This window comes from Pipistrellus kuhlii, unplaced genomic scaffold (genome assembly GCF_014108245.1).
Source record: "Pipistrellus kuhlii isolate mPipKuh1 unplaced genomic scaffold, mPipKuh1.p scaffold_m20_p_37, whole genome shotgun sequence".
NCBI lineage: Eukaryota > Metazoa > Chordata > Mammalia > Chiroptera > Vespertilionidae > Pipistrellus > Pipistrellus kuhlii.
This window is the reverse complement of record NW_023425537.1, coordinates 561,833-588,683: the sequence shown is the minus strand read 5'-3', so window position 1 is coordinate 588,683 and position 26,851 is coordinate 561,833. Positions and strand designations below refer to the sequence as shown.

The following is a 26,851-nucleotide window of genomic DNA, read 5'->3' as shown; positions in this document are numbered from 1 at the left end:
CCCAAGACCCGCTCTCACCTCTCCGTGTCCTTGCTGAACTGGCCTTTGCCCACGTCGTTGACGGCGCAGAGGCGGAACTGGTAGGAGCGCGCGGGGACCAAGCCCTTGACCACCACCGAGGTGGCCTCGGGGTCCACGCTGGCCAGGAGCACGGCCCACGGGGCGTCTGCAGGGACAGAGGGCGGGGGCAGAGGTGGGCATCTTGGGGGGCCATGCCTCTTACCCCTGTGCCCAGCAGGGCCCAGCCTCTTCTGGGCTAGCAGAGGAGTGCCACCCGCTTGGTCCAGGAGAGGCTGGTCCGTCACTTTTTTGGCCCCTTGGCTGGGGAGAAGAGGTAGAGGGAGGTGGGAGGGAGGGAGGGAGGGAGGTGGAGGCCGCTGGGGAGGATCCAGCGCTCGCGGGGACTGAGATGTATCCGTCTTTTCCATCTTTTTCCCCCTCAGATCGATGAGCTCCGGGCACGCTGACTTAAAACGCCGTTTAAATTATGCATGCCAGCTCTGGAGCTCGCAGTGAGGAGGAGAAAATGCTCACATCCCGCGCCTGGCGAGTATCTTGTCCAATTGTCACCGCGGCCCCAGGGAGCCGATTGGGTCATGTGACAGCCCAGGCGGCTGAGTCTCCAGAGGGGAGGGTTTGCCCCGAGGCAGAGGCCCGGGTCATGGGCGCCGGGACCCCACGGCTGAGCACCCCATCCCCCCCATACTGTGCGAGCCTCACTGTTCTCCGACATCTCCAGCATGTAGCGGAGCAGCGGGCTGTTGCCGTCGAAGGGCTTGGCCCACGTCAGGTTGATGGCCCTCCTCTCCGCGGCGCTCAGCGTGGCCACTGGGCGCTCGGGCGCGTGGGGCAGCTGCCTGGAGGAGAGAGGTGGGGCCGCCCCCGGTGAGGTCCACGGTCGGGGGACACGCGGGCGGACCGGACTCGGATATAGGACTCCCCGGATGCCTCGTGCTCGGCCACAGAACGTGGCCTTGGAGTAAGGTGACCAGATCGTCCAGGTGTGGGCGGGACAGTCCTGATTTCTAACAATTTCCCCCCGCATCCCACGACGTTTTTAAAAAACTCCCGATTTTTGGAAAGAATCTTTCCAATGTTTCCAATCTTTCAAAAAATCGGGACTTTTTTTTTTTTTTTTAAACACCGCGGGACGCGGGGAAAATTGTTAGAAATCAGGACTGTCCCACCAACACCTGGACGATCTGGTCACCGTACCTTGGAGCCATCTACCTGCAGGGTCTCCTCTCGGGCCCGGAGCCCACCCGGCCACAGCCACACCCAGGCGCCCCTGCTCCTGCAGGGGCCCCGCCTGGCAGGATGCCCGGGCGTGTCCTGAGGGCAGCGGGTGGTCCCCGTCCCCCGGGGGCCTGCCAGAATGAGGCTTCTCGGTGGGTGGGTGCTGCTGGCTCCTCTGGGCGCGGGGCCGGGCGGGGGGCCCTCACCTGACCCGCAGGTGGGCGCTGCGCGAGTCGTTGCCGCCGGCGGAGAACACGCGGCAGGTGTAGGTGCCGATGTCCCCCGACCAGGTCTGGGCGATGTGCAGGGAGCCGTTCTTGTCCAGCCGGACGCGGGGGGTGCTCTCCACGCCCAGGGCGGCCCCGTCCTTCTCCCACACGTACCTGCGGCAAAGAGGAACCGACAGGTAAAGAGACGTGGCTAGTGGTTGAGCGTCGCGACCTTATAAACCAGGAGGTCAGAGTTCAATTCCCAGCCAGGGCTTACGTACGTACGTACGTATGCTCTGGTTGTGGGCTCGATCCCCAGTAGGGGGCGTGCAGGAGGCAGCTGATCCATGATTCTCTCTCATCATTGATGTTTCTCTCTCTCTCACTCTCTCTATCTCTACCTCTTGCCCTCTCTCTTCCTCTCTGAAATCAAATAGATTTGATTTAATATAAAAAAATAAAAATATATTAAGACATAGAGAGGTAGGGAAGCGGGGGTGCTCTTGGGGTGTGCTCAGCCCCGGCTGGTCTGCAGGAGAGAAGGTGGGTCGGGGACCCTGGGCCGCACCGGCCTCCGGGGCTGGTCTGGGGGAAGGGTGTGGCGGAAGCCAGAGCAGCCTGCCGTCCATCATCCCTGCGGGAGGGTGTGCGTCCGTCCAGGAGGGTCAGCATGTTAAGTCTCTGCCGGTCATCCACACCTTCGGGTCCGGTCCAGGGCCAAGCCTGGCTGCTTTGCGCCAGAAGTCACCGCCCGGGGCTGGCACAGGTGTTCTCCCCACGAGGGGACGAGGTCACCGGTGGACAGAGAACGGGAATCTCCGCCCGGGCTATGCGGGGCAATCCGTTGTGTGAGAATCCCGAGACCCTGCATCGCTGTGACAAAGTGACTTCCGTGTCCAAAACCCACGTTCGCCTCGGCCGGTCGGCACCGAGGGGCCCTGAGCAGTGACCCGCGTGTCTGTGTCTGAGCGTGAGAGGCGTCTCCTCGGGAACTGCTCTGGAGGACGTATAGCCGTCGTTGCCATGGACACGCGTGGGCGGCCGGCTCTGGGCAGGCACTCGTGTCGGGGGTTCGGGATCACCCGTGGACCGTGTTCCGCCCACATCTGTGTGACTTCACGGCTGCTTTTGGCCTCTGCGCTGGCACCGTACGGGGACGTCCCACAGGGTCCGTGTGGGGAGTCACAGGAGCTGTTTCTCAAAGTGGAGCCCGAGGCGGATCCTCTGAGAGCCAGTTTTGGTTTCAAAGTCTACCAGCCCTCAGGCCAGCCTTGGCTGCCAGGGTCCCCGCGGTGTGGCCGGACAGATTGTCATACGCCCAGTGGCCACCAGATGGCGCCCCAGGACGCAGCTGTTCTGGAGTGTGGGAGCTGCTGCTCCAGGAGGCATCGTGGCCCACACAACACAGAAGCCACAGGGAGGGAATAGTCACCTCGGAGGAAGCAGCTACAAATGTTTACTCAGCGTCCCAAAGGTCGGTTTTCTCCTGGGGTTAGTTCCCAAAGCCTTCCCCAGGGTTGGCCCCCAGGGGTCTTCACCCCAAGCTTGGTGGGGGTGGGGCAAGGGTGGGGGGTGGGGTCCCAGATCTTTAGCCTTTCTCAGCTGCTTCTGTCCTGAGCTGCCCCGCCTGGGCCTCTCCAGAGGGTTCCACCGAGGGCGCTGGCTGCCTCCAGGCCCAGGTGCACGGTGGGGGTTACTCTGTTTGGGCACCTGCCCCTCCCATGTGTGGCCCCAGGCCCTCTCCTGGCCCGGCCCTTTCCCTTCTCCCACACCTGCCCACCCAGACCCTCTGCTGTCCACTCAGCGGGCCGAGGGTCTGGGAGAGCCAGCAGCCCAATGCCCCTTCCTCCCCACTTCTTCCCTCTTCCTTCCTCCATTTCTCCATTTCTCCACACCCCCTCCCTCTCACATGGCCCAATTCAGTCCAAGCTTGCGCTGCTCCCAGGCATTTATTTACACAGCGTCCCAGCCCTGCACCAGGTCTGTAAATGGGCCCCCTCTCCCCCCCCCAAAAAAATGCTCTGTGGCCCCACGGGCAATGCCCACCTCCTTGGTGCAGACACTGGCCCAGCCACCAGCCACCCTCGGAGCTGCCCTCCCCTTGGCCTCCCCGGGGCCGCCACAGAGGGGGTACCTGATGGTCACCCGGGGGTCGTGGGTCACGCCGCACACCATGGAGGCCTGGGTGCCCTTGATGACGCTCTGGTCCTGGGGCGGCCTGGTGATGCGGGTCCGGGCTGAAAGACAGCAGGGGGCGGCGGTGAGGAGAGGGGCGGGCGCCAGAGCGACTGGCGGGAGGCAGGGGCCGGGAAGGTGCCGGCCGGCGAACCGGCCGACGTGGCTGGGCTCTGTGGGGGGATGAAGGCGGACCAGCAGGCGAACGGGAAGACCGCCGAGAACGTCCCAGCCCGCTCATGAGGGCACTGAGCCTCCCTGAGACCTGGGATCCCGGGAGCCACGGGCCTAGCGGGGGTCACTGAACGGTGCTCCCACACACGCGTGTGCGGGATGAAAAACCAGAAACCTGGGGGTGGGCAGGGTCCTGTTCCCAGCACACGAGTGGTCCAGGCCAGGTACACGCAGGACTAATGAGCTGCTCACGGGGCCACCGCCTGGCAGCCCACCCAGCAGGCCCACAGGCGTGTCTGTCGCGGGTGCAGACCCCCATGTGGGGGTGCAGGCAGGGAGCTGGAAAGGACTCGGGACGTTTCCATAGAGCAGGGGTCAGCGGATCACAGTCTGGGGTCACGTCCGGGGGCTGGACCACAGCCACGGCCGTGGGTGAAGGAGCATCTGTGGCCCTTTCTTAGTAAAACCAAAGCGTCGGCTGAGGAGTTGCGACCGCCTGGCCCACACGCCTGATGTACGTATGTACACTCCAGCTGGTCACGGAGACCGCTGGCTGGGTTCTGCCGCCATGCCCTCGCTGCCCGGCCATGCTCGGAGCAGCCCTCCATCCCTGGCTTCCTGGTCGCCCTCCTCCAAACGGACGTGTGGGAGGCCCTCTCGTAAGAAGCCCGCCGGCCGGACAGACGTGGGTGGGCGGAGGTGCCGGCGTGCGAGCGTGTGCTCTGCGGGGCAGGCGGGGCCGGCGGGGCTCGGCGCACACTCACGCACAGACGGCACCGCACTCCGCTCCGCACACTCACCCCACACGACCAGGTCCGCCGAGGCCTCGTCCACGCCCCGGGAGTTGGTGGCCAGGCAGGTGTAGGTGCCGGCGTCGGAGAGGCGGGCGGGGCTGACCAGCAGGCTGCCCGACTCCAGGAGCGTGAAGCGGGGCAGCTGGACGGAACCGCTGGCCAGGATGCGCTCCCCTGCGGGCGGCACGGAGAGGGCTCAGGGGCAGCCCCGACTGACCGCTCGCCCCACGCCCCCCTCCTGGGCTGCCCCGGGTGGGGGTGGGGCTGGGGTGAGGCAGGCTCCCAGCTGTAGAAAGGCCGGGACTGGGTGGTGACCGGCTGCGGGGGGAGGGCGGAGGCTCCTGACGGCTGACAGCCCAGAGCACAGGTCACAGAGCGGCCGGCAGCCCGGAGCCAGGGCTCCTGACGCCTCTCGGCCACCACCCTGTCTGCCCTTCACCGGGCCGGCCGGGCACCCGAGGCAGCCGGCACCGGGGCGGGCGGGGTGGGGAGGGGCGGGCAGCTCTGAGAGGTGGTGACAGGCATCCTGGGAGGATGCTTCTGGAGAGTCACCTTCAGAGAGTGGAGAGCGGAGGAACCTGGAGGGTGGGAGTAGTCGGGAGGGGGGGGGTGGGGGATGGAGAGAGGGACGGGGGCAGCCCTGGCCAGGACAGACCTCCCTGTGCAGGGGACCAAGGGAAGCCTGGCACCTGGAGGTGGAGAGAGAGAGAGAGAGAGAGAGAGAGAGAGAGAGAGAGAGAGAGAGAGAGAGAGAGAGAGGGAGAGAGAGAGGGAGAGAGAGAGGGGGGGGGGGAGAGAGAGGGAGAGAGAGGGGGAGAGAGAGGAAGGAGGGAGGATGTGCTGTGTGTAGCCAGCCTGGGAGGGCAGGTTTTCGTGGCTGTCTCTATTTAAAAAAAAACACCCCACCGGCCCTTATAGGGGGAGATTCTCCAGGTGCAGGCCTGTGAGCAGGTGTGTCTGTTTGCACACGTGTGCAGACACACTGAACTAGCCAGCGTGTTAGGAATGTGTGTCTGGTTCCGTGTCTAGGCACATGCCTGGGTGTGGTGACGTTCATCCCGCACGGATTGACCTGAGCTCCTACTGTGCGCCCGCCTCTGCTCCAGGCTCCGGGGAGACAGCAGAGGACGCGGCTGCCAGCCCTGCCCTCGTGAGCGATCGCGTGTGTCAGACGCCAGGGGCTGAGGCAGGCGGGCCGCGGGGAGGGCCTGGGGCACAGGGGCTGGGCGAGGCCCGCGGGGAAGGTGCCTCTGAGCGGGGCTTAGAGGTGTGTGTGTACATGTGTGCACATGTGTGTCCATGCATGCCCACGGGGAGAGCTGGAAGATGAGTGTGAGACACAGAGGGGACAGGAGGCACGGAGTGGGTGGACGTAGGTGGGCGGCCGGGCTTTGCTGGCTCCAGCGTCTGGAGCTCCCCTTCCTGCATCCACACCCACAGACCACGGACCCCGAAGCACACCGTCCCCACCACAGAGGCGACCGTGCGGCCAGCGGGGGGGAGCAGCTCACCCAAGGTCACAGGTCTCAGAAGACGCCGAGCTGTGCCGGAGCCCGCGGGCAGCGGGGCGGGGGTGGGGGCATTCACTTCACTGGGGTGTGACAGGTGCCCCCCCCCCCCCCCCCGAGTTGTGCCCTGTGACCTTCACAACGGAACCCGGGACACCCACCCAGCCCGGCTGGCTCCCGACGGGCTCTGAGGACTGCCGTGCCTGCTCCCATCCCCCCAAAGCCGCCCATCTCCTCTACCTTTCTGCCAGGTGATGGCGGGCCGCGGGGCCCCCGACGTCTCGCAGGCCAGCACCACGGACATGCCGTCGATCACCGTGCTGTCCAGGGGGCCCCGCGTGATGTTGGGGGCGATGCCTGCGAAGGGAGAGAGCGGGGCCGCTCAGCTGCAGCTGGGAGGGGCCCCCCTAGTGTGGGGCCCTCTCCCCCCACATTGGGGAAAGCTGCCTCCCCCCCACCCCCCCATCCCCACTAGGGAAGGCTGCAGGGGCCTCAAGGGGTTGCACCGACGGGAGGGAGCAGGGAGGACCCTCGAGGGCTCCCACGTTACCCGCCCCGCGGAAGGACCCAGGTGAGACCAGTTCCCGCCTGCCTTGCTTCTGGAGCCTCCCTGTGGGGGAAACGGAGGGCTCCCCAGAGCAGCTCCCACCCCCGTGACTAGGCAAAGGGGTTCACCCTCCTTAGACATGACACTGAGGCTCTGCTCCTTAAAACAGGACAGCTCTGGCCGCCCGGCATCGCCCGCCCGCTGTCTGAGAGGCAGGCACCGTGCCTGGCAGCCTGGGGGTCCCTGGTCCCTCTACGCCAGAGCGGACGCTCTCTGTCCACCTTCCCTGACCCCTCGGAACCCCCTGCCCGGGTGGGTGTGGGGCACGGCTCCCACACGGACCAGCCCGGACCAAGCTCAGGGAAGCTGCAGGCCCGGGGGCGCCCCTCCTGCACCCCCCCGCCTTGGGGGCGACCCAGTCCTCTCTGCCTGCGGCCTCCGTGTGCCTGGGGACCAGCTCTGCTGCGGAGACGTGGCATCTGCAGAGCTTCGGCGTGTCCCCGAGGGCGGAGGCGGCTCCCTAAGGGGGCAGGGCCACTGCTATCGCCCCAAAGCCACTCCTGGGGGGTGGGATTGGCGAGTCGGGGAGCTGAGGTTAAAGTGCTGGCTCTCGCCGGGCGGGCCGGCGTGGCTTGGTGGCTGAGCGTTGACCTATGAACCAGGAGGTCACGGTTCGATTCCGGGCCAGGGCACATGTCCGGGCTGTGGGCTCGATCCCCAGTGCAGGAGGCAGCCAATCAATGAGTCTCTCTTTTCACTGATGTTCCTCTCTCTCCCTTTCCCTTCCTTTCGGAAACCAATAAAAATGTCTGAAAAAGTAAAAAAATAAAGTGCTGTTCTGCTCTTTGGAGAAGCGGGCAGATACGCGGGGCTGGGACGGGCCTGCAGGGCGGGAACCGGGCAGCCGGAATGCCCCAGCCTCTCCGAGCGCCAGGGAGCCCGTCCTCAGCCGGATCTTGGCGGGGCTGGGGGTGGGGTGGGGGGGGATGTGGGGACTGAGGCCTCCTCCGGGCGCTGGACGTGGGGCTGCGGGAGCAGTGGGTGTACGTGGCTCAGGGTCGTGCTCGGGGATCCTGCCTCTGCTCTCGGGACAGGATCCGGTCCTGGGTACGAGGGGCTAAGGATCTGGTCCGGGAGGGAGGGGCCCGGGGAGGGACTCACTGGTGACGGCCAGGTAGGTGGACGTCTGTGCCTCTCCGGCCGCGTTGCGGGCGAAGCACTGGAACATGCCGGTGTCGTCGGGCACCAGCCCGCTGATCTGCAGGCCCCCGTCCCCGCGCTGCCGGATGCGGCCCGGCCTGGCCACCTCCACCGCCGCCGCGTCCTTGTACCAGGTGATGGCGGGCGGGGGCACGCCTGGGGAGAGGGGCACTGAGGTCAGCCGCCGGCCCGCCTCCCCCCCCCCCCCCCCCAGGAGTGCGCAGTGCAGGCCCGGCGCCTGGGAGGGGGTCCCTGGGTGACTTGGTTTCTAGAATCTTCTCGGACGGGCACGGCTGGCCCTGGGAGAGGGGGAGGATGATCTCAAGTTCTTAAAGAGCAGGTGTTTCAAGACCATTTAAAACACCCCGCTTTCGTTCAGCTTGGGGATGCTGGGGTGGCTAAAGGAGACTTTTTTTTTCCTGCAACATTCAGCACCGGTTCTGGTGGGCTCTGGGACCCTCCCGCTGGGCAAGGAGCCCGCGGAGGGGACCAGGACTCCTCGGGGATCCCCCAGAAGCCCCCGTACATGGTCTGCACAGCAGAGTGAAGGGGGGCACCCTTGCCTCTCAGCCTTCCCACGGGTACCCCCAATCCCCCTTATCCCCACTCTCCCTCTGGGCCTCTCCGCTCAAATGTCATTTCCCTAGAGGGCTCCCCCGCCTGTCCCAAAGCGCACCCCTGGCTCTGTGCCCCCACAGCCCGCCCGCGTCTCCTCCCTAGTGCTTTGCACCCCAACATTCCATGTCCCCGTTCCTTCCCGTCGGAATGTCGGCGAGAGCAGGCCGTGTCTCCCGCGGACAGCCCGTCATCATTGAATCGGCAGTCCTTTTTCTTTCTCAGAGGCACATAACATAACGGGCGTCTTATGACCCCCGGCATTTCAGATGAAAGGAAACGGGGCATCTCTATTTGCTCATTGGACTGTCTGCCCGCCTCACGGGAACGCCAGCTCCAGTGTTCGGCACAGGGCGAGCCGTCGGAAAACACGGTTGTTGATTGGATGCATGGAACGGGCCTCCCCCAGGCGGGGTCCCCTCTCCCTGTCACTCTCCACCTGCCTGAGCTACGCTGTGCCTCTCTGCTCAGTATTAGGTCATGTCCCTCTGGGCCTGCCCTCCCCGTCCCCCCTCCCCCCCCCCGCCCAAGTTCATCCTGGTTTCGGGCTGTGTTTTGGCTCAGCTGCCCTAGAAGCGGGGAGGGTGGGGATGGGAAAAGCAGAAATGCCCCAGGAGCTCTGACGGGGGCCAAGTAGAAATGGTCGGGGGGTGGGGTGGGGGGAGAGGGAACAACATATCCCAGAAACCAGGCGGTCCTTCCGAGGTACATCTAGGGCGAGATGTAACACCCCCCCCCCCCCGCCCCGCCCCGTTCTCCTAGTTCAGATGTGCTGGTAATTGGGCAGCGCCGACAACTCTCGAATTATAGGCGATTTGGGTCTGTCACCTATTCTGAAATCACAGTGATTTGGGGTCATTTGTAACCCTCAGGTTATGATAACGCAGGTGGATTCCCAGGCCTGAGATTACGGTAATTTGGCCTGTTTGTTCCCCGGGGGTGTCTGCTCACAGCCAGGCAGACCCTCTGCTCAAGGGCGGTGCCTGGAGGAGGAGGTGGCGCCGAGGAACGTCCGGGACAGACAGGAGAGGCTGCAGGGTCGGGGCCCCTCGTCCCCCTTCACCCTCGCCATCCGCTGGGGTACCTTTGGCTCGGCAGGGGATGTCCACCACCTTCTCCATCTCCGCCGTGATGTGTCTCTCCGGCTCCCTGAGGAACTGAGGCGGCTCTGTGGGGAGGAAGGCAGGGGAGGGGATCAGAGCCATGCTCCTTATAATAGAACCATGCTGCCTCTACCCCTGTGGGCCTGAGGTGGTGCTGCAGGGAGGAAGGCAGGGGAGGGGATCAGAGCCATGCTCCTTATGACAGAACTACGCTGCCCCTCCCCCTGTGGGCCTGGGGTGGTTCTGCAGGGAGGAAGGCAGGGGAGGGGATCAGAACCATGCTCCTTATGATAGAACCACGCTGCCCCTCCCCCTGTGGGCCTGGGGTGGTGCTGCAGGGAGGAAGGCAGGGGAGGGGATGAGAGCCATGCTCCTTATGACAGAACCACGCTGCCCCTCCCCCTGTGGGCCTGGGGTGGTGCTGCAGGGAGGAAGGCAGGGGAGGGGATGAGAGCCATGCTCCTTATGACAGAACCACGCTGCCCCTCCCCCTGTGGGCCTGGGGTGGTGCTGCAGGGAGGAAGGCAGGGGAGGGGATCAGAGCCATGCTCCTTATAATAGAACCATGCTGCCTCTACCCCTGTGGGCCTGAGGTGGTGCTGCAGGGAGGAAGGCAGGGGAGGGGATGAGAGCCATGCTCCTTATGACAGAACCACGCTGCCCCTCCCCCTGTGGGCCTGGGGTGGTGCTGCAGGGAGGAAGGCAGGGGAGGGGATCAGAGCCATGCTCCTTATGACAGAACCACGCTGCCCCTCCCCCTGTGGGCCTGAGGTGGTGCTGCAGGGAGGAAGGCAGGGGAGGGGATCAGAACCATGCTCCTTATGACAGAACCACGCTGCCCCTCCCCCTGCGGGCGCCCGCGCAGCCCCGCCCCGGCTCACCCAGCACGGACAGGTAGGCTCCGCGGACCACGGAGGGGACGCTGCTGCCGCGCAGCACGGCCTCGCACTCGTAGAAGCCGGCGTCGCTGCCCGTGGGGCTGGGGATGGTGAGCCGGCGGTTGTAGTCGCTGATGCCGCCGGACAGCAGCACCCCGTCCTTCCTCCAGAGGATGTGCAGCTTGATCAGGGGCCTGGAGCGGGGGAGCGGGCGGGCCTCAGCCACGGGGACTTCCGGAGGCCAGAGGGCAGGCCGGGGTGAGGAGGGAGGCCCGGGGCCAGGCGCCGCGGTTTGCCCAGCCTCCCGGGTTTTCTAAGTGCACGGCCCTCAGGCACGTTCCTGCAGGGCTCTGGGCCTCGGTTTCCTTCTCTGTGGAATGGGACCGCCGTGCTCTGCGGGGCTGGGGTGACGGTGGATGCACGGACGCAGGGGTGGCCTTCGGAACAGGCCCCGCCCGGGAATAACTCGGTGCCCAGGGCTCAGAGGCTTCCTTCTCCGAACCTTTCTCCCCTGCCCTCCCGTCTCCCCTGCCCTCCCGTGTGCCAGGCCCCGGACGCAGCTCAGCGGACGGACAGGAGGTGGCTAGAGGCGAGGGAACGAGATGAGGGAAACATGGGGGAAGCACACACCATGTGGAGACGGGGAGACAAAGGCAGGTTGTACCCATCCCCCAACTTCCATGGGGTGAGGATGAGAGCCGAGCCCTTTCCCACCATCCTTCCCCCCCCACCCCCCCTGAACCCCCAAGCTCCCTGGGACTGGGTTTGCCCGGCTCTCCTATTTGGCCGGTCCCCAAAGGCAGGCACACAGGCACCACATGCAGGCAACACAGCATGCAGTCAACACGACACCACACGCAGGACGGAAGTGTTTGTCTCCTGTGAGCCAACGTGAGGGTCCTGGCCCTAGCTGGCTGGCTCAGTGACGGATTCCGGTCAAGGGCACACACCTGGGGTGCTGCGGGAGGCAACCCATCCCTGTGCCTTCTCACATCGATGTTCCTTTCTCTCTCCCCCCCCCCCTCCCACTCTCTCTGAAAATCAATGGAAAAATATGCTCAGGTGAGGATTAACAACAGCGGTGAGGGTCGGGCACGCCTAGGAAGGGGCCTTGATTGCCCCCAAGCCCAGGGCTGCCCTCCCCAAAGCCCCTGTGTGAGCTGTCTCCGGCCGGTGCCTGCCTGCAGGAGGGCACCGTGGGCAGAGGCCCCTGCCCGTCTCCCGGCTGCTCTGAGGGTTGGACGTGAGGGGGCTCCCGTCCCCGGCATCAGGCTGAGCCTGCAGCCCCCTAACTTCCCCCGGAGCTGGGCCCCTCCTCTCGGCCGCAGAGGGCGAGCGGCCTGCTTGTGCCGACGGCCTGCGACAGCAGCTGGCTGGCACGGCCGCCCTCTGTCCTTCCCGGGCTAAATATGATACCCTTCCCCTTCCCTGGGGCCTCGTAGGACACCCCGGGCCTCTCCGAATGCCGGCAGGTCTCCCGGAGCAGCCCTGAGGGGGGAGAGGGGGGGAGTGGACGGGAGCGGGGAGAGGCACTGCCCACCTGGCGTTGGCCACGCACTCCATGGTCACCTCTGAGGTCCCGGCCACCACGCTGGTGTTCTTGGGAGGGATGATGATGGTGGGAGCGATGGGGTCTGCGGGGCCCCCGACATCTGGGGAGAGGTCAGGCGTTAGCAGGATCCGGCTTTGCCGAAATGGGGGGAGCCCCTCTGCTCCCTCCCGCCCCGGGGCTGGCCACATCAGGAGCTCGCGTGAAAGACACCCCCTTAGCTCCGGTCTGCCCCCTGGTGTCCCAGGCCCAGGCGGGCACATCCCCAGGAGGCTGTCTGTCGTTTATTGAGCACCTACTATGCACCGATGGCCGGCACTCACCAGACCGGCTCAGCTCGGGGACACCTGGAGCTGATAGGGGTGTTGAACCAGGTCTCCCCGAACCCCAGGCCCCTCTTCTCGGATCCAGGGTCCCCGGCCACTGGCTGCCCCTCCCTTTGAGCCCTGTGGGCTACCGCCTGGACCTGGGCATGAGCTTCAGGGTCCCTGGGGTGGGCTGGAGGGTCACACTCTCCCCTCTCCTCTCTCAGAGCCACCCAGCCAGCCCGAGGCCCGGGGCGGCCTTGTATTTTTAAACTGAGGGCGCTGCTCCACCGTGGGGCACTGCCCAGGCCCCGTCCGTCTCCTCCTCGGACCCATCCGTCTGGGTCCCCGCGCACCCAGATGTCATAAACACCACGGAGCACGCTTTTACGGGTTCGGCTGTATCAGCAGCCTTCAATCGGATCGCATTTTACGGCCCCGGCATCGGCTTTTATATTGTTGCAATTATTTTATTTTATACGCTCCCTTTCTTCCCCTCCTTCATTTCACTTTGTTTTTGACATTCTGTTCCCGTTGGACCTGGGCCTTTCCCGGCCAGGCCTGGAGCGCGGGCAGGGCCGACTGGGGCGGCCGGATGGCCACGGACCGCAGGCGGCTGCGAGCTCTTGCAATGCGCGCCCCGCGCCCCTTTGATTGAATGGGATTTAATTTAAAATAATTTGCGTTTAATTAAAAACAGGCCCCCCCCGCCCCATCAGTTACCAGACACTCTCAGGAAGCCTGGGGCAGCCTGGCACGGGGCCCTGCCTGTAAATTTTTAAAAAATCCTGAACCCGGACCGCGTGTGTCAGGTGACAAGTTTGCATCCGGGTTGAGATGCGCGGCCAGGGTGAACACCGGCCTCTGAACACGCCGCGGGAAAGAGAACACGCCCGTGTGACATATCGCAGGGATGTGATCCTGTATCGATGGTGCGTCACCATGGCACTGTTTTAGACATGTCGGGTTAAGTAAAATATATCAATGACATATTAATTTATTACCTATTTCTCATCCCTTTTTTTTTTCTTAAAAAAAATTAGGCTCCTGTCAAGTACTAGGTCACGTGTGCAGCTCCCATCGTGTTGCTATGGGGCAGCGCAGGGCTGACCCTTTGGGGTGGGGACACCACCAGGGCAGGGCTTTTTCAAGGGTGTGACAGCCCGGGTGAGGTCACCGGGGTCACACCTGGGCAGGGACAGTGCCCGGGGCCACGGGCCTGGCTCTGTCCGTCATTCCCGAAGATCATGGGCATCCCTGGGAGGGTTGCTGAGAAGCGGAGCTGCGGGAGCAGAGGAGGGGGAGGGATGGGGGGGAGCGGAGGGTGGGGTGGGCTGAGGTGGGGGATAAACGTGAGGAGCTGGAACCGGTGGTGGTGGCGGGCTGAGATGCATTTGCCCGGAGTGCCCGGCTGGCAGCAGGCACACAGGGAGGTGTCAGTGACAGGAGCAGGGTTTGGAGGCACAGTCGCTCGTGGGAGGAGAAATGAACTGACAACCAGCTGATTCTGCTCCCATCGGGGACCAGGCTCAAACCGCTGTGTGAGAGCAGGAGGCGGAGGCGGGGGGCTGGGGAGACTGACAGCTGGGAATGCTCGGTGGACGCGGGTCCAGGGGCCCTGTCTGCCTCCCGTACCGCGTTAACACGGAGCAAAGAGGGAACAATCCGGAGTCGGCCAGGAGCTTGGGTGCAGGGGGAGGAATACAGAAGGAAGAGGAGGCTGTGGCCTCTGGTCTCAGGGGAGCCTGAGTCACCAGGACGATGGATGGCCTTGACCTGGACCATGAACCTGGCTTTCTACCAATGACTGATGCCCCTGGACCCTAGGTGTTCTGACCCCCACTGAAGACATGGGATAAACATCTCCCTCTGGGGGCCAAATCCTGTCCCCACAGAAACCGCAGCCTCAGCTCATGGGCTAGAGCCGTGGTCGGCAAACTCATCAGTCCACAGAGCCAAATGGCAACAGGACAACGATTGACATTTCTTTGGAGAGCCACAGTTTTTAAACTTAAACTTCTTCTAACGCCAGGCCTTCAACATAGACTCGCCCAGGCAGTGGTGTTTTGTGGAAGAGCCACACTCAAGGGGCCAAAGAGCCGCATGTGGCTCTCGAGCCGCAGTTTGCCGACCACGGGGCTAGCGTGACCTTGGCCCAGGTCAATGTCAGAGGTTACACCTCGACCCGGACAGGCCAGCCCCCAGCACGCACCCCCCTCCCCGCATCCAGGTCTCTCTCTAGGCTAGGGGTGTCGAACTCAATCAGAGAAGGGGCCAAAATCTAAAATCCAGCCTAAATCGCGGGCCGAATGGTTTACTGAACAGTCATAAACTGTCATTGTGATGGAAACGCAGCGGAGTGCAGTGATGACAGCGCGGTGCGGGCCACATTGCAAGGCCTGGCGGGACGGATTTGGCCCGCGGGCCTTGTGTTTGACACATGTGCTCTAGGCAGACTGGAACCTGGAGAGGGGAGTGGGTTGCGGGCGCTCAGAAGGCCCAGGAGCGGGGACGGGAGGGGCTGGGGAATGTTCTGGGCCTCCCAGGCACCGGCAGGCGGGCAGAGGCCGGGTCAGAGGAAGGACACGGGAAGGTCCGTGTGCCCGCACGCTCCTCTCGCTGCTGGCGGGCCTGTCCCAGCGGGACCGCGATGATAAATGAGACTCGGGCTTGGAGCGGGGCTGGGACAGATGCGCCGAGGCGGGAACATCTGGCTCCCCAGCTTGCGTGGCTGCTCAGCTGCTATGGGAGGTGCTGGCCTCATCCCGCACCCTCCGTGGTTCCCTGCCGGGGCCTGCTGCAGGCCGGCCCCCACCCCCTCAATCCCGGGGACCGGGCGGGGCGGGGAGGGAGCCGGCCGGCCGGGTGGGGAGCACCTTCCAGCGTCTCCATCTCAACGCCTCTTCGCCAAAGGAAGCTCAGGGAGACAGCCTGTCCATGGGCTGCCCTCCGCTGCCCCGGGGAGGGAGGGGCCTCTCTGTGCCGGGCCCGGGGGTCTCTGGGGATGGGGGATGAGGTGCTTCCGGGTGGGAGTGCGGCCGGCACTGTGTTCCCGCAGCGAGGACGGCCTGGCTCGGGGGACGAGCTGCATCTGCACGCGCCGGCTGAGCACAGGCAGCGAGTGTGTTTGTTTAAGAAGGAGCTCCCGCCGAAACCGGTGTGGCTCAGTGGCTAGAGCGTCGGTCTGCGGACTGAAAGGTCCCAGGTTCGATTCCGGTCAATGGCATGTACCTTGGTTGCGGGCACATCCCCGGTAGGGGGTGTGCAGGAGGCAGCTGGTCGATGTTTCTCTCTCATTGACGTTTCTAGCTCTCTATCCCTCTCCCTCCCTCTGTGGAAAATCACTAAAATATATTAAAAAAAAAAAAAAAAAAAAAGGATCTCCCCACTTCCTGGGCGCCCTCCCTGTCTGCACCTGAGCCCAGGGTGGCACAATTCACGAATGTAACCCTCCCCGCCCCTCCCCTCCCCAGCCTCCGGGGCCCCGCTGACCGCCAAGCAGGCGTCCCCTCTCCTGGGACAGGGTCTCAGGCCCCTTCTTACCTGCCTCTGACACTCCGCCCCCGGCAGGTCTCCCCCTCCCCCTACAGCCCCGGGAAAGCCTCTCCAGCTGCTCTGCCAGCCGGCGTGGCTGTGGCGTCCTTGCTCCTGTGTGTTTGGGGGGTTCGTGTGCAGTTTGGGGGAGTTCTCAGCAGGGCGCTGGGAAGTAGGAAGGCAATGCTCTCCTGCCCCAATTCCTGGCCCCCCTGATGATGGCCGTGTCTTTTTTTCCGAGAGCTCTTATAACCTCCACTCCTTCCATCTTTCCCATGACCCCCTCCCCCCGAGCGCCAATCCCGAGATTTCCTGTCAGCGCTGCCGTCGGCCGGGCCCGCTGCGGACTTACTCTCCACGGCGAGCGTGATGGGCTGGCTGGTCTTGTTGTCCCCGTTCTTGTCGTTCACCGCCTGCACGTAGTAGCGGCCGGCGTCCGGGGCCACCGTGGACAGGATGACCAGCGTGTTCTCCAGGGTGATGGCTCTGGGGAAGGGAACGGGACTCGGCTGACAGGGGCCCGAGGGGCCCTCAGGATGGAGTGAGGGCAGGAGCCGGTGTTCCCCTCCTCCAGCCCACCTCCCGGAACCACCGGCACCTGCCATCCACCCACACGCCGTTTGTAGAGAACAGACCCAATTGCAGCACCTGCCAGAGTCCCAGACCGGAGGCTCCCTGTCCCCACCCGACGCCCGGGCTGCGGGCTGTGCCCACGAGGTCCCTGTGCCCTGGCCCGTCACAGCATCGATGACTATGTGGGCGATGGTTAGCGCTGTGGATGCACCAGGGGCATCCAGACACCCGAAGAAGTGTCCTAGAATGAATGGTGAGTGAATGAATGGATGATGAATGGATGGATAATGAATGAATGAATGATGGATGAATGAATGAGTGATGAATGGATGGATGAATGGATGGATGGATGGATGAACGATGAGCAATGATGTTACATTCAGAAATGAACAGGACCATTCCGGGATCAGTGCCTTATCCTCACCCGAAATGTGTCTAGGTCGGTGGTCGGCAAACTCAGTCAACAGAGCGGCAAACCGTGGCTTGCGAGCCGCAGTTTGCCGACCACTGGTCTAGGTTGATCCAAAGGGCCCGGGTCGCCAGGTGCATGGACTTCTGGGGTTCCCGTCCCCCTCCAGCCCCCTCTCATGGGACCGGCGTCCACCGCCCCAAAGCTGGCCAGTGGAGCGGATGGGCTGGGCTGAGGGAGAGGGAAAAGGAGGTGGCCGGGCAGTGGGGTGCAGGTGTGGGCTGCGGGCTCCAGTCCGGTTCCCGCTGTGGGGACCCCCTTACACAGCCCCTCGGCACCCGGGTCTGCAGGCAGGAGAAGGGGCTTGCCCAGGCGGGCAGCTGGGCAGCCCGTTTGCTGTGGGGGAAGCCGTGCCCGGGGCACTGCCCATGCCTCTCCCTGTTATCCCCGCTCCCCCACTCTCCCCGTGACAGACAGAGCCATTGGGTTGTCACATTGGTCCCGGATTTTAATGTGATGTGCCCGAGACAGCTGTTAAATATCCTTAATGTTAGTTTAACAAGGACACATCCAGTTGAATTCTTTTCAAATTCCCCCATTAGGTGACTGTTACCGAGTTCCCAACAAGCTCTCGTACACACAGCCCCGCGAATGCCTCTCCAGCCGCTCTGCCAGCCGCTTGGCTGGGGCCCCCTCGTTCCTGTGTGTTTGGGGGGTTCGTGTGCAGTTTGGGGGAGTTCTCAGCAGGGCGCTGGGAAGTAGGAAGGCTATGCCCTCCTGCCCCAATTCCTGGGCGCCCTGATGATGTCCATGTCTTTTTTTCCGAGAGCCCTTGTCTTGTAACCTCCAGCTAATGAGGTGGGGCAGAGTGAGGCTAAAATACTGAAAAAGCAACAAAAATGGGCCAGGGATGGCGACCATGCCCCCACCGGGGCCTCCCCTTCAGTGCAGCTTGTGGGGTGGGTGAGGGCTGGGGGAGGGAGGCAGGGCTCTGGCGGGGGCAAGGGGTGAACTCTGGCCCAGCCTCTAAGGAGCACGCAACCTCCTCCCCGCTGGGCCTCAGTCTCCCCATCTGAGCAAGGGGTGGAAGCACGTGTTCCTGAGGGTTCCTTCCAGCCCCGAGGGTGGGGGTTCTGAAACCGCCCTGGACCTCACTCCCAAGTACACAAAGCTGCTCTGGCACAGAAAGGCTCCCAGCCTGCCCCCTCCCCCCCTATGCACCCATGCTGAGAGAAGCAGGTGGAGTTTTCGGGCGCCAGGCCGGCAGGGCTCAGCTCTCAGGGGGCTGGGCTCTATGTTTAGGCATCCTCCTCCCGTTTCCATTTGCCAGGTCTTCCCCACCCGCCTGCACCCACTGCTTCTCTAAGCCAGCTTATTCTCCCGGCTCCGGGGGGCCCGATGGATAATTTAATTAAGAATAAATAAATCATCCCAGGACCTGCCCGAAGCCCCAGCACCAGGCTGTTAGGAACCTCGTCTGCGGAGCCGGGGTGGGGGGTGGGGTAAAGGGGGGGATGGGTGGGCGAGGGGCTGCCAATCACCGGTGGTGCCAGGCAGAGAGGAGCCCTCGCCCTGCACACCCCCCGCCGGCCGGCGGCATTCACAGATAGGTATCTCTGGCAAACAGACACCAGAGGATTTCCTACCGGGAACCTTTCTCCCGGTTATGAGTATTAATCCGCTGTAATTGCAGAGATAGCATCACCCCGGCGGGCTATCCCGCTCGGAAGGCGTGCGGAGAAGGTGGGAGCCCGTGCGGGCTCCCTGAGGCCTTCCGCCCCGGTGCCGTGCTGCTGGGCATGCCAGGCGGGTGAGGACGGAGGCCGGAATGAGAAGGGGAGGTGGGAAGGTGCCGGGAAAGGGGTGATGGGAGTGAGGATGCAGACAGGGGTCCCCCGATCCCAGCACGGGTGGTAGGTGGGGGCCCAGGGGTCCCCTCCCGCAGTCACGGCAGGTGCCGTCCATCTCTCGTGGTCCAGAGGGGCACCCACGGGGCCTGGGTTTCCCACGGAGTCAGGACGAGGCCTCAGGGAGCCACGTCTATGTGATGGGCTTGCAGGACGCCACCCCTGATACGCCTCGGACAGGAGAGATAACGTCAGAGAGGGGTTGGGGGGGACAAGGACTCAGCACCTGTCTCCGCCTCACCGTCTGTGCTGACGGTTGACCGTGTGCTGCTGGCGTGTTGAACCGTGGCCAGGTTGAAGGGAGCACTGGCTCACACAGCCTGAGGCCACCTGTACCCCTGCGAGGGGTTTGGCTCTAAGTCTCCCCCAGTTCTACACCCACAGCCTCTGCCATGTCACGGCCCAGGTCCTCTCAACCAAAAGGCGGAGTCTGTTTCCCCGCTTCGTGAGTCCGAGCTCTGCCACGTGACTTCCTTTGAGCAAAGGGAGGTGAGCAGAGGCCTGACAGAATCTGGTTTTGCTTCTCTCCTTCGTAGTGGCCAGGAGAGGAGGATGCTGGGACGAGCTGGCTGGAGGGGGAATCACGTGGAGCACAGGTGAGTCACCAGGCCATTCTGATCCGCCAAGAGCCAGCCATCCCGGCCGAGAGACAGAGCCCAGCCACCATCACCCATCTGCAGACTCATTACGACCAATACACGCTTCTTGTTTCAGGCCCCTGGGGCCATTTGTTACGCAGCATTCTCATGTCAGTATGTAACCGATACATTCTAGGACAGTGGTTCTCAACTGCCTATTGGAATCACTGGGGAGCACTTAAAAATCCCGATGCCAGGGCACATCCCATTTAATGAGGTAAGAATGTGTGTGTGTGTAGGGGAGGGGTAGGATCTAAGGATCAGTATATTTTAAAGTGTCCCAAATGATTTCACGGGGTCACCAGGTTGAGGATCACTGTACCAGCACCGCTTCTTTCCAAGGGCAACCACTTGACCCGTTTTGTCCCCGTATCTTTGACCCTCTTCTCACACAATGCCCACGTAAGACAGAATTAAGGGCCGGTGTCTGGAGTCGGCAAGCCTGGAACCCGCTGTGGTGAGATCTGGCAAAGTCGTTAAACGTTGGGGGCCTGACGCTGCCATCTGTAAAATGGGGATAAAACCAGCCGCCTCCTGGGGCGGTCCTGAGGGTCACGTATGTGGAGCGTGCCCCCCTCTGGGCATGGAGAAGGGGGAGAGAGAGGGTGTCTCTTCCCTGGAGGTGCACCCCTGTCCCCGAGGGGAGGGCGAGGCGTGGGGTGTGCCTAACCAGTCACCTGCCAGGCGTCCAAAACGGAAACAACCCCCACTCGCCACGATGTGTTGAATTTAATTAAAAAGCAAACAAAATAAGTTTGCAAGGAATCTTATACAAAGAAATACATTACTCACAATTTGGGCGTCCTTGAGCGTTTTTCCGTTGAAAATTCTCACGGAAAATGATTTTTTTTTTAAAAGCGTCTCTAGACGCTCATGGCACCCAGAGGGTTAACCCAGGCCTGAGAACACAGGATACCCACAGGCCCCCAAATGACAGCCGCCCTGAGGGTCCTTATGCTTCTCTCCTGAGACCCCTGGTCCCCACAGGCAGGAACCGGCCAGCTCAGCCCCTGCTTCCTGCAGAGGCAGGCCGGCTCCGCCCGCAGCTCCTGCCCCAGGAGGCCCGACGGGCAGGGCGTCCATCCTCTCCTCTCCTGGGAGAGAGGTGGAGAGAGGGAGCCGGGGAGGGGGGGCCTGGCTGGCCCGGGCTCCGAGGGGGAGCGGCAGGGCCGGGCGTGTCCCGGGAGGAAGTGCTTGGCCCTCGCCCTCCGTGGAGGTGCTGGCTCCCTCGCTCCTGCCCACAAGCCGGGCCGGCACCACCGACACCGCGGGCCGCACAGAGGGGTTTTGTTCGGGCTGAAAGGGCCGTGTGTTCTCTCCCTGCCGGGCCCCGGGCCTCACCTCCTCCCGGCAGCCAAGACACACAGAGCCCGGCACGCCACGGACCCCCGGCACCCGCACGCCGGAAGCACCCGGGGCGGCGCCCGCCGGGTGCTGCCAGCCCGCGGCCCCCTGGCCTCGCTGGCCGGAGTCCTGGGCCTGGACCGCAGCGAGGGGCCTCCGCCCCGGCCTGTCTGGGTTGGCCAGGGCGCTGGGAGGCAGGGCTACCCTCCCGCCCAGAAGGGCCAGCGCCCGGGACCCCCCAGGAAGGCGGCCTCCCTCCCTGCTCCCCGGCTTCGCACGCACATTCCCAGAAAGCCTCTCACACCGTCACCGGGGAGGTCCCCAGGCTGCTGTGTCCCAGAAGGGCTGCGAGCTCAGCTTTGTACGGCCCCCCTCCCTCCCAGGGCGCCCCCTTTCCCAGGCGCTCACATGCGGCTGCTGGGCGGGATCTTGCGGCCGTCCCGGAACCAGGTCACCTGTGGCCGCGGGAAGCTGGCGATGCGGGGGGCGCGGACGACGGCGGCTTCTCCGTGGGACACGCTCTGGCGCTTCTCGCCCTCCTCGAAGCTGCCCATGTCTGCGGAGGGAAGAGCACACGCAGGGTCAGGGGTTGGGGGTCGGGGGTCAGGGCCGTGGCAGAGACTGACCGCTCCTGGGCGGGGGTGGGGGGCGGTGACAGTGGAGGGGGAAGGCAGGCAGATGACCAGGGCTCAGGGCGACACCACGATCAGACCAACCCTCATGCCCTCACCGCCCTTGCTGTCAGGGGCCCTGCCTTGGGCTTTGGGGTTTACATCCATTTCTACCCGTATGTATCCAGGGAGCAACGGACTGGCCCCACAGTCACGAGAGGCTGGTTGTTATTCCACACACTTTGCAACTGGAATACACCGAGTGGCTAGATTATGAGGATCTCTGATATATTAGAGGCCCCGTGCATGAATTTGTGCATGAGTGGGGTCTGGCCAGCCTGGCCAGGGGGAGGGGACATGGGTGGTTGGCTGACCTGCTTGCTGGTCAAACTGCTATTTGAGGGGACAATTTGCATATTAGCCTTTTATTCTATAGGATATATACTGAGTGGCCAGATTATTATGCATTCAGAGATCATAATAACATGGCCACTCGGTGTATATACTAGAGGCCCGGTGCATGAATTCGTGTATGGGTGGGGTCCGGCCAGCCTGGCCAGGGGAAGGGGACATGGGCAGTTGGCCAGCCTGCCTGCCGGTCGAACTCTTGGTCAAGAGGACAATTTGCATATTAGCCTTTTATTCTATAGTAGGGGTGTCGAACTCAATCAGAGAAGGGGCCAAAATCTAAAATCCAGCCTAAATCACAGGCCGAATGGTTTACTGAACAGTCATAAACTGTCACTGTGATGGAAACGCAGCGGAGTGCAGTGATGACAGCGCGGTGCGGGCCACATTGCAAGGCCTGGCGGGATGGATTTGGCCCGCAGGCCTTGTGTTTGACACATGTGTTCTATAGGATATACACTGAGTGGTCAGGTTATTATGTGTTCAGAGATCATCATCATCTGGCCACTCCGTGTGCTGCCCATGCAGGCTCAGAGAGCCGGGGAATGCCATGGAAGGGGCAGCGTCAGGATCTGAACTTGGGTCCTCAGCGTCTGGTGTCAGGCCACGCTGTCCTTCAGCCCTGCCCTCCAGAGGCTCCAGCTCGAAGTGCAGCTGCCATGTTGGAAGGAAGCTCCATGTAGCCCACACAGACATGGGAACCGCTCACGTGACAGCCAGCGGTCAACGCAAACACGGGAGTGAAGGTGTGGGCCCTCAGAGGACCTCAGCCCCCTGGTCTCTGAAACCTCAGTCCTCCCAGAGCACAGAGTCAAGGCTCACAGCTCCTGTGAGCGTGGGACACGATCGCGCCACGCCATCCTGTCTTGGCCTGCGGGGTGATGCAGCCATAGAGACTGGCAGAGCATGTTCACGTGCTGAACCTGATACCTTCTGTTTGTAGTGTTAAAACACTAGAACCCATAGACTTTTTCAGAGTTTCGTGTCAGCATCCACCCCTTCCCGAAGATGACCCCACAGGACCCACACGGGATCAAAGAACAAAGACGCGTGGGAGGGGGACCCAGCGCCGGGTTTTCTCCCGGGTGGGCGTGTCCGGCACTGTCTCACGGAATCGTCACGACAACACGAGAAGCTCAACGCTGGTAAGCAAACACGCTTAGTTGTTGATGAATTGCGACGACGCGGCTCTGCCTACAGAAGATCTCGCCCGTAAATCAGCTTGATTCCAGTCCTTACCATAATTTTATCTATTTAAAAAAACTTTCTCACACAACTCCGAAGACAGATTTGAACAATTTGAAGCAATTTCATGGTAATAGTGTTTCTTTTTTCCTCTCCGCAGTTTTATTAGCTCCATTTCGTCAGCGAGGAAATTAAAGCTCATGGAGATGGAGTGGCTGATCCGGCGCTCAGCGGCGAGGGCCGGGCTGGGCCCGCGCGCCAACCTGGCCCCCCTCCCGCTCCCTCGCTGCCTCTCTCATGACTCACACCCGGCATTGACATTCCTCACGCACGTTCTTTATCTCTTCCTGCTACAGCGTCAGCCTGAAGAGGCTGTTCTAGTCTGTGGCACGCATGAATGAACCCCTACAAGACACCTGGCCCCGTGATCCCTCTAAACTTACCCGACGCTGTCATGCAGGACTTATTGAGCCCCCTGTGGGCCAGGCAGGCCAGGTGGCACCCGAGGACCCTGTCCCTGGCCTCCGGGAGTTTCGAGTCTGGTCAAGCCAACGCACAGACAAACCTTTGGTGACAGAGCTGACAGCTGTGAGGAAGGAGTGAGGGTCCTCGTGTGCGAGGCAGCACAGGGGACCTCCTGCAGACGGAGGTGGGAGCGGCTCCTTTTAGGAGAGATATACACCACGGGCAGGCGTTAGCTGCGTGTGTGTGAGTCTGTTGTGGGGGCTGATGGTCCAGGGGCGAGGGTGTGTGTGAAGACTAGGAGGTCGAAGAGAAGGGCAGTGAGAGGAAATGAAAGGTCAGTAGGCAGGGGCATGGGTCTGATCAGTGAATGGATAAACGATGGGTAGGTGGGTGGGTGGATGGAGGGATGGGGGCGGTGGATGGATAGAAGGGAGGAGGAATGAGGGATGGAGGCCTGGAAAATTGTCTGCATGTGTGTATGTCTGAATGGATGTATAATAGGATGCATGCATATGCATGTGCATACATGTGTTTGTATGCATGCATGTACAGATGGATGGAAGGAAGGAAGGAGGAATGAGGGATGGAAAACTGTCTGCATGTGTGTACGCCCGAATGCATGTGAACGCATGTATGGTAGGATGCATGCACATGTGTGTGCATGCACATGCACGTGTTGGCATGCATGCATGCGTATATGTATGGGTGGACGGATGAAGGGAGGGCACAGCTGGCCTAGGGTCAAGTCCTGCAGAGGACACTGCCCTGCGCCTTTCCGTCCCACAATGTCCCGGCCTCCCCGAGGCTCTCAGGCCCCGCACCCTCCCATCCTCCCCATCCACTCTGTGAGCTGGGGCCTCAGCACCTGGGCCCACGGACTGACCGGCAGCGGCAGGGCCGCCAGGAGGGAGTCACTCAGCTTTCACTCAGGAGAAGGGAGGGAAGAGAGGGCCCCGGCGCTGAGGCAGACGCGGGGGCAGCCGCACCGCCTCCCCTGTGCTCGCGGCGAATACCCGTGCGCGCCCCGCCGCGCTGATCCGGCTGCCCCACCGATCCCGGAGCCTGCGCCTCCCCATGCCCCCCGTGTCTTCGCTGCAGCTGACAAGGTCTGGGGCAGGAGGCATTCTGCTTCAGAGTCTACTCATGGCTTTTATTTATTCCTAAAGCAGCTCTTACCAGGAAATATGTCATTACACACGAAAGAGCGAGCGTAATTATAGGCGTCATTTAAAGAACAGAAGAAACACGCGTGTACCCAGGGCCCACCTCCACACAGAACTCTAACAAACCGGGTCCTGCGCCCCGCTCCCCCTGCCCTGCACCCCTCCCAGGCACATCCCCCCTTCTCCAGAGGTAGCCAATGCCGCGCCAATCATGCTTTTCCTCCCCGCCCCCCCCCCAGTCTCATCACCTACAGCACATGTGTCAAACACAAGGCCCTCGGGCCAAATCCGTCCCGCCAGGCCTTGCAATGTGGCCCGCACCGCGCTGTCATCACTGCACTCCGCTGCGTTTCCATCACAATGACAGTTTATGACTGTTCAGTAAACCATTCGGCCCGCGATTTAGGCTGGATTTTAGATTTTGGCCCCTTCTCTGATTGAGTTCGACACCCCTAACCTACAGACACCCCTGTGACCCATCATGGCTAATGTAGTCTGTTGCTAAGCCCTGTGTACCTGAGAGCATGCTGTACACTGTCTACTGGGACTTGCTTTTTGTGTACAACCTATTTTGGGGCCCCACCGATGTCCCTGCACCTCGCTTCGTCGCTCTCACGGCTGCATGGACGCCTGCGGAGGGGGGCAGCCGCGTCTGCCTGGCCTGCTAAGAACCGGCTCGTGCAGCTGAGAGGATCTCCAGAGGATGCGCCTGGAGGTGCGCTGCTGGCCTGCAGGCCGCGCACACAGTAATCTTAGGGGACAATGCCAAACCGCCTGCCAAATCGGCACCGATCTTCCTATTCGTGCTGCCACCAGCGCAGATGGGAGCTCCTGCCGATGCTGGGTCTTCTGGACCCTTTGGCTTTGGCCAATCTGGTGGGCACGAGGTGGCATTTCGTAGTGGTTTTGTTTGTTACAAAGCAACACTTTCTCCGTTTGATCAGACGGTATCATACCCCTGCCCCCCAACCGCTATTCTAACACCAAAGTACCAACCACATCTTAGCATGCCACCGTCTGTCCCCAGCATCTCACTTCCTCAGCCACAACGTTTACTCTCCACGTCCCACCCTCTGCTCCAGCCTCCCTGGCCTCCGACACTCAGATCTACCCCAGGGCCTTTGCACTGGCTGTTGCCTGGCCTAGAAAGACCCATCCCTCAGTCTTCGTGGCTCACCTCCTTCCTTCCTTCCTTCCTTCCTTCCTTCCTTCCTTCCTTCCTTCCTTCCTTCCTTCCCTCCTTCCCTCCCTCCTCCCTCCCTCCCTCCCTCCTTCCTTCCTTCCTATGCTAAGTGTCACCTCCTCAGACACCATTTCAAACAGGACCCCTGTCCCAGCCTCCACCCACCTCACCTGGCTTCGTTTTTCCTTAATACATTTTATTTTTCTTCACGGGCCGTCTATAGCCTATAGCACATGTGTCAAACACAAGGCCCGCGGGCCAAATCCGTCCCGCCAGGCCTTGCAATGTGGCCCGCACCGCGCTGTCATCACTGCACTCCGCTGCGTTTCCATCACAATGACAGTTTATGACTGTTCAGTAAACCATTCGGCCTGCGATTTAGGCCCCTTCTCTGATTGAGTTCGACACCCCTAGCCTATAGTCTATTCTATATTGTTATGTTTCCCCCACTACTTCCTTGAGGGCAGGAATGGATGTCTTATTGTTGCTTTTTTAATCCTCCCCTGAGGGTATTTTCCCATTGATTTTTAGAGAGAGTGGGAGAGAGAGGAAAAGACAGATAAAAATATGGATGTGAGAGAAACACATCGATGGACTGCCTACTGCACCCACCCTCACCAGATCCCAGGTGGGGAGGAGCCTGCAGTCAAGGTACATGCCCTTGACTGGAATGGAGCCCGGGACCCTTTGGTCTGCAGGCTGATGCTCTATCCACGGAGCCAAACCGGCCAGGGCATGAGTGTTTTGCTTTTGTCCCCTATGCCCTCCCTGCCTAGAGCGGGGCTCAGTGTGCAGTGGGTGGGCAGCCACGGTTGTTTCATTAAACATCCCGGTAAAACGGGGGCTCCGGGAGCACACGGCGGCGCTATCCTGAACCACAGCACGGCCCCTGCGTGTCCACATGGGTGCACTCCGGCTGCGGATTAGAGACGGCGAGCCCACGGGTGATGTTCTGGGCCTCCAGCCCAGCCCAGCCCACGTGACAACAGGCTGCATGTCCTCCAGGCCCGTTGTGCAGAGGTGACTGAGCCCCCAGGGCAAAGGGGAGCAGGCGGGCTCCCCACGGGGCAGGGCCCCTGTGCCCTGCAGAGGGAGGGCCGGTCGGTGCTGGGCTTGGGGTGGGGAAGCTGCGTGCACT

The 26,851-nt window shown here is 62.5% G+C and overlaps 1 protein-coding gene across 2 annotated transcripts in view; it reads right to left on the bottom strand.

The window, feature by feature from the left end:
- The window catches only part of SDK2 (sidekick cell adhesion molecule 2), a 186,627-nt gene that overhangs the window by 60,079 nt on the left and 99,697 nt on the right, over positions 1-26,851 (bottom strand). For both annotated transcript variants that reach the window (XM_036407667.2, XM_036407666.2), the window contains exons 4-15: positions 21,107-21,254; positions 16,180-16,313; positions 11,980-12,091; positions 10,443-10,633; positions 9,543-9,626; positions 7,805-7,999; positions 6,337-6,453; positions 4,595-4,762; positions 3,580-3,682; positions 1,443-1,619; positions 721-857; positions 19-166 (exon numbers count right to left, since the gene is read on the bottom strand). In XM_036407667.2, the coding sequence (XP_036263560.1) occupies positions 19-166; positions 721-857; positions 1,443-1,619; positions 3,580-3,682; positions 4,595-4,762; positions 6,337-6,453; positions 7,805-7,999; positions 9,543-9,626; positions 10,443-10,633; positions 11,980-12,091; positions 16,180-16,313; positions 21,107-21,254 (1,714 nt within the window). The remainder of the gene's footprint in view (positions 1-18; positions 167-720; positions 858-1,442; positions 1,620-3,579; positions 3,683-4,594; positions 4,763-6,336; positions 6,454-7,804; positions 8,000-9,542; positions 9,627-10,442; positions 10,634-11,979; positions 12,092-16,179; positions 16,314-21,106; positions 21,255-26,851) is intronic.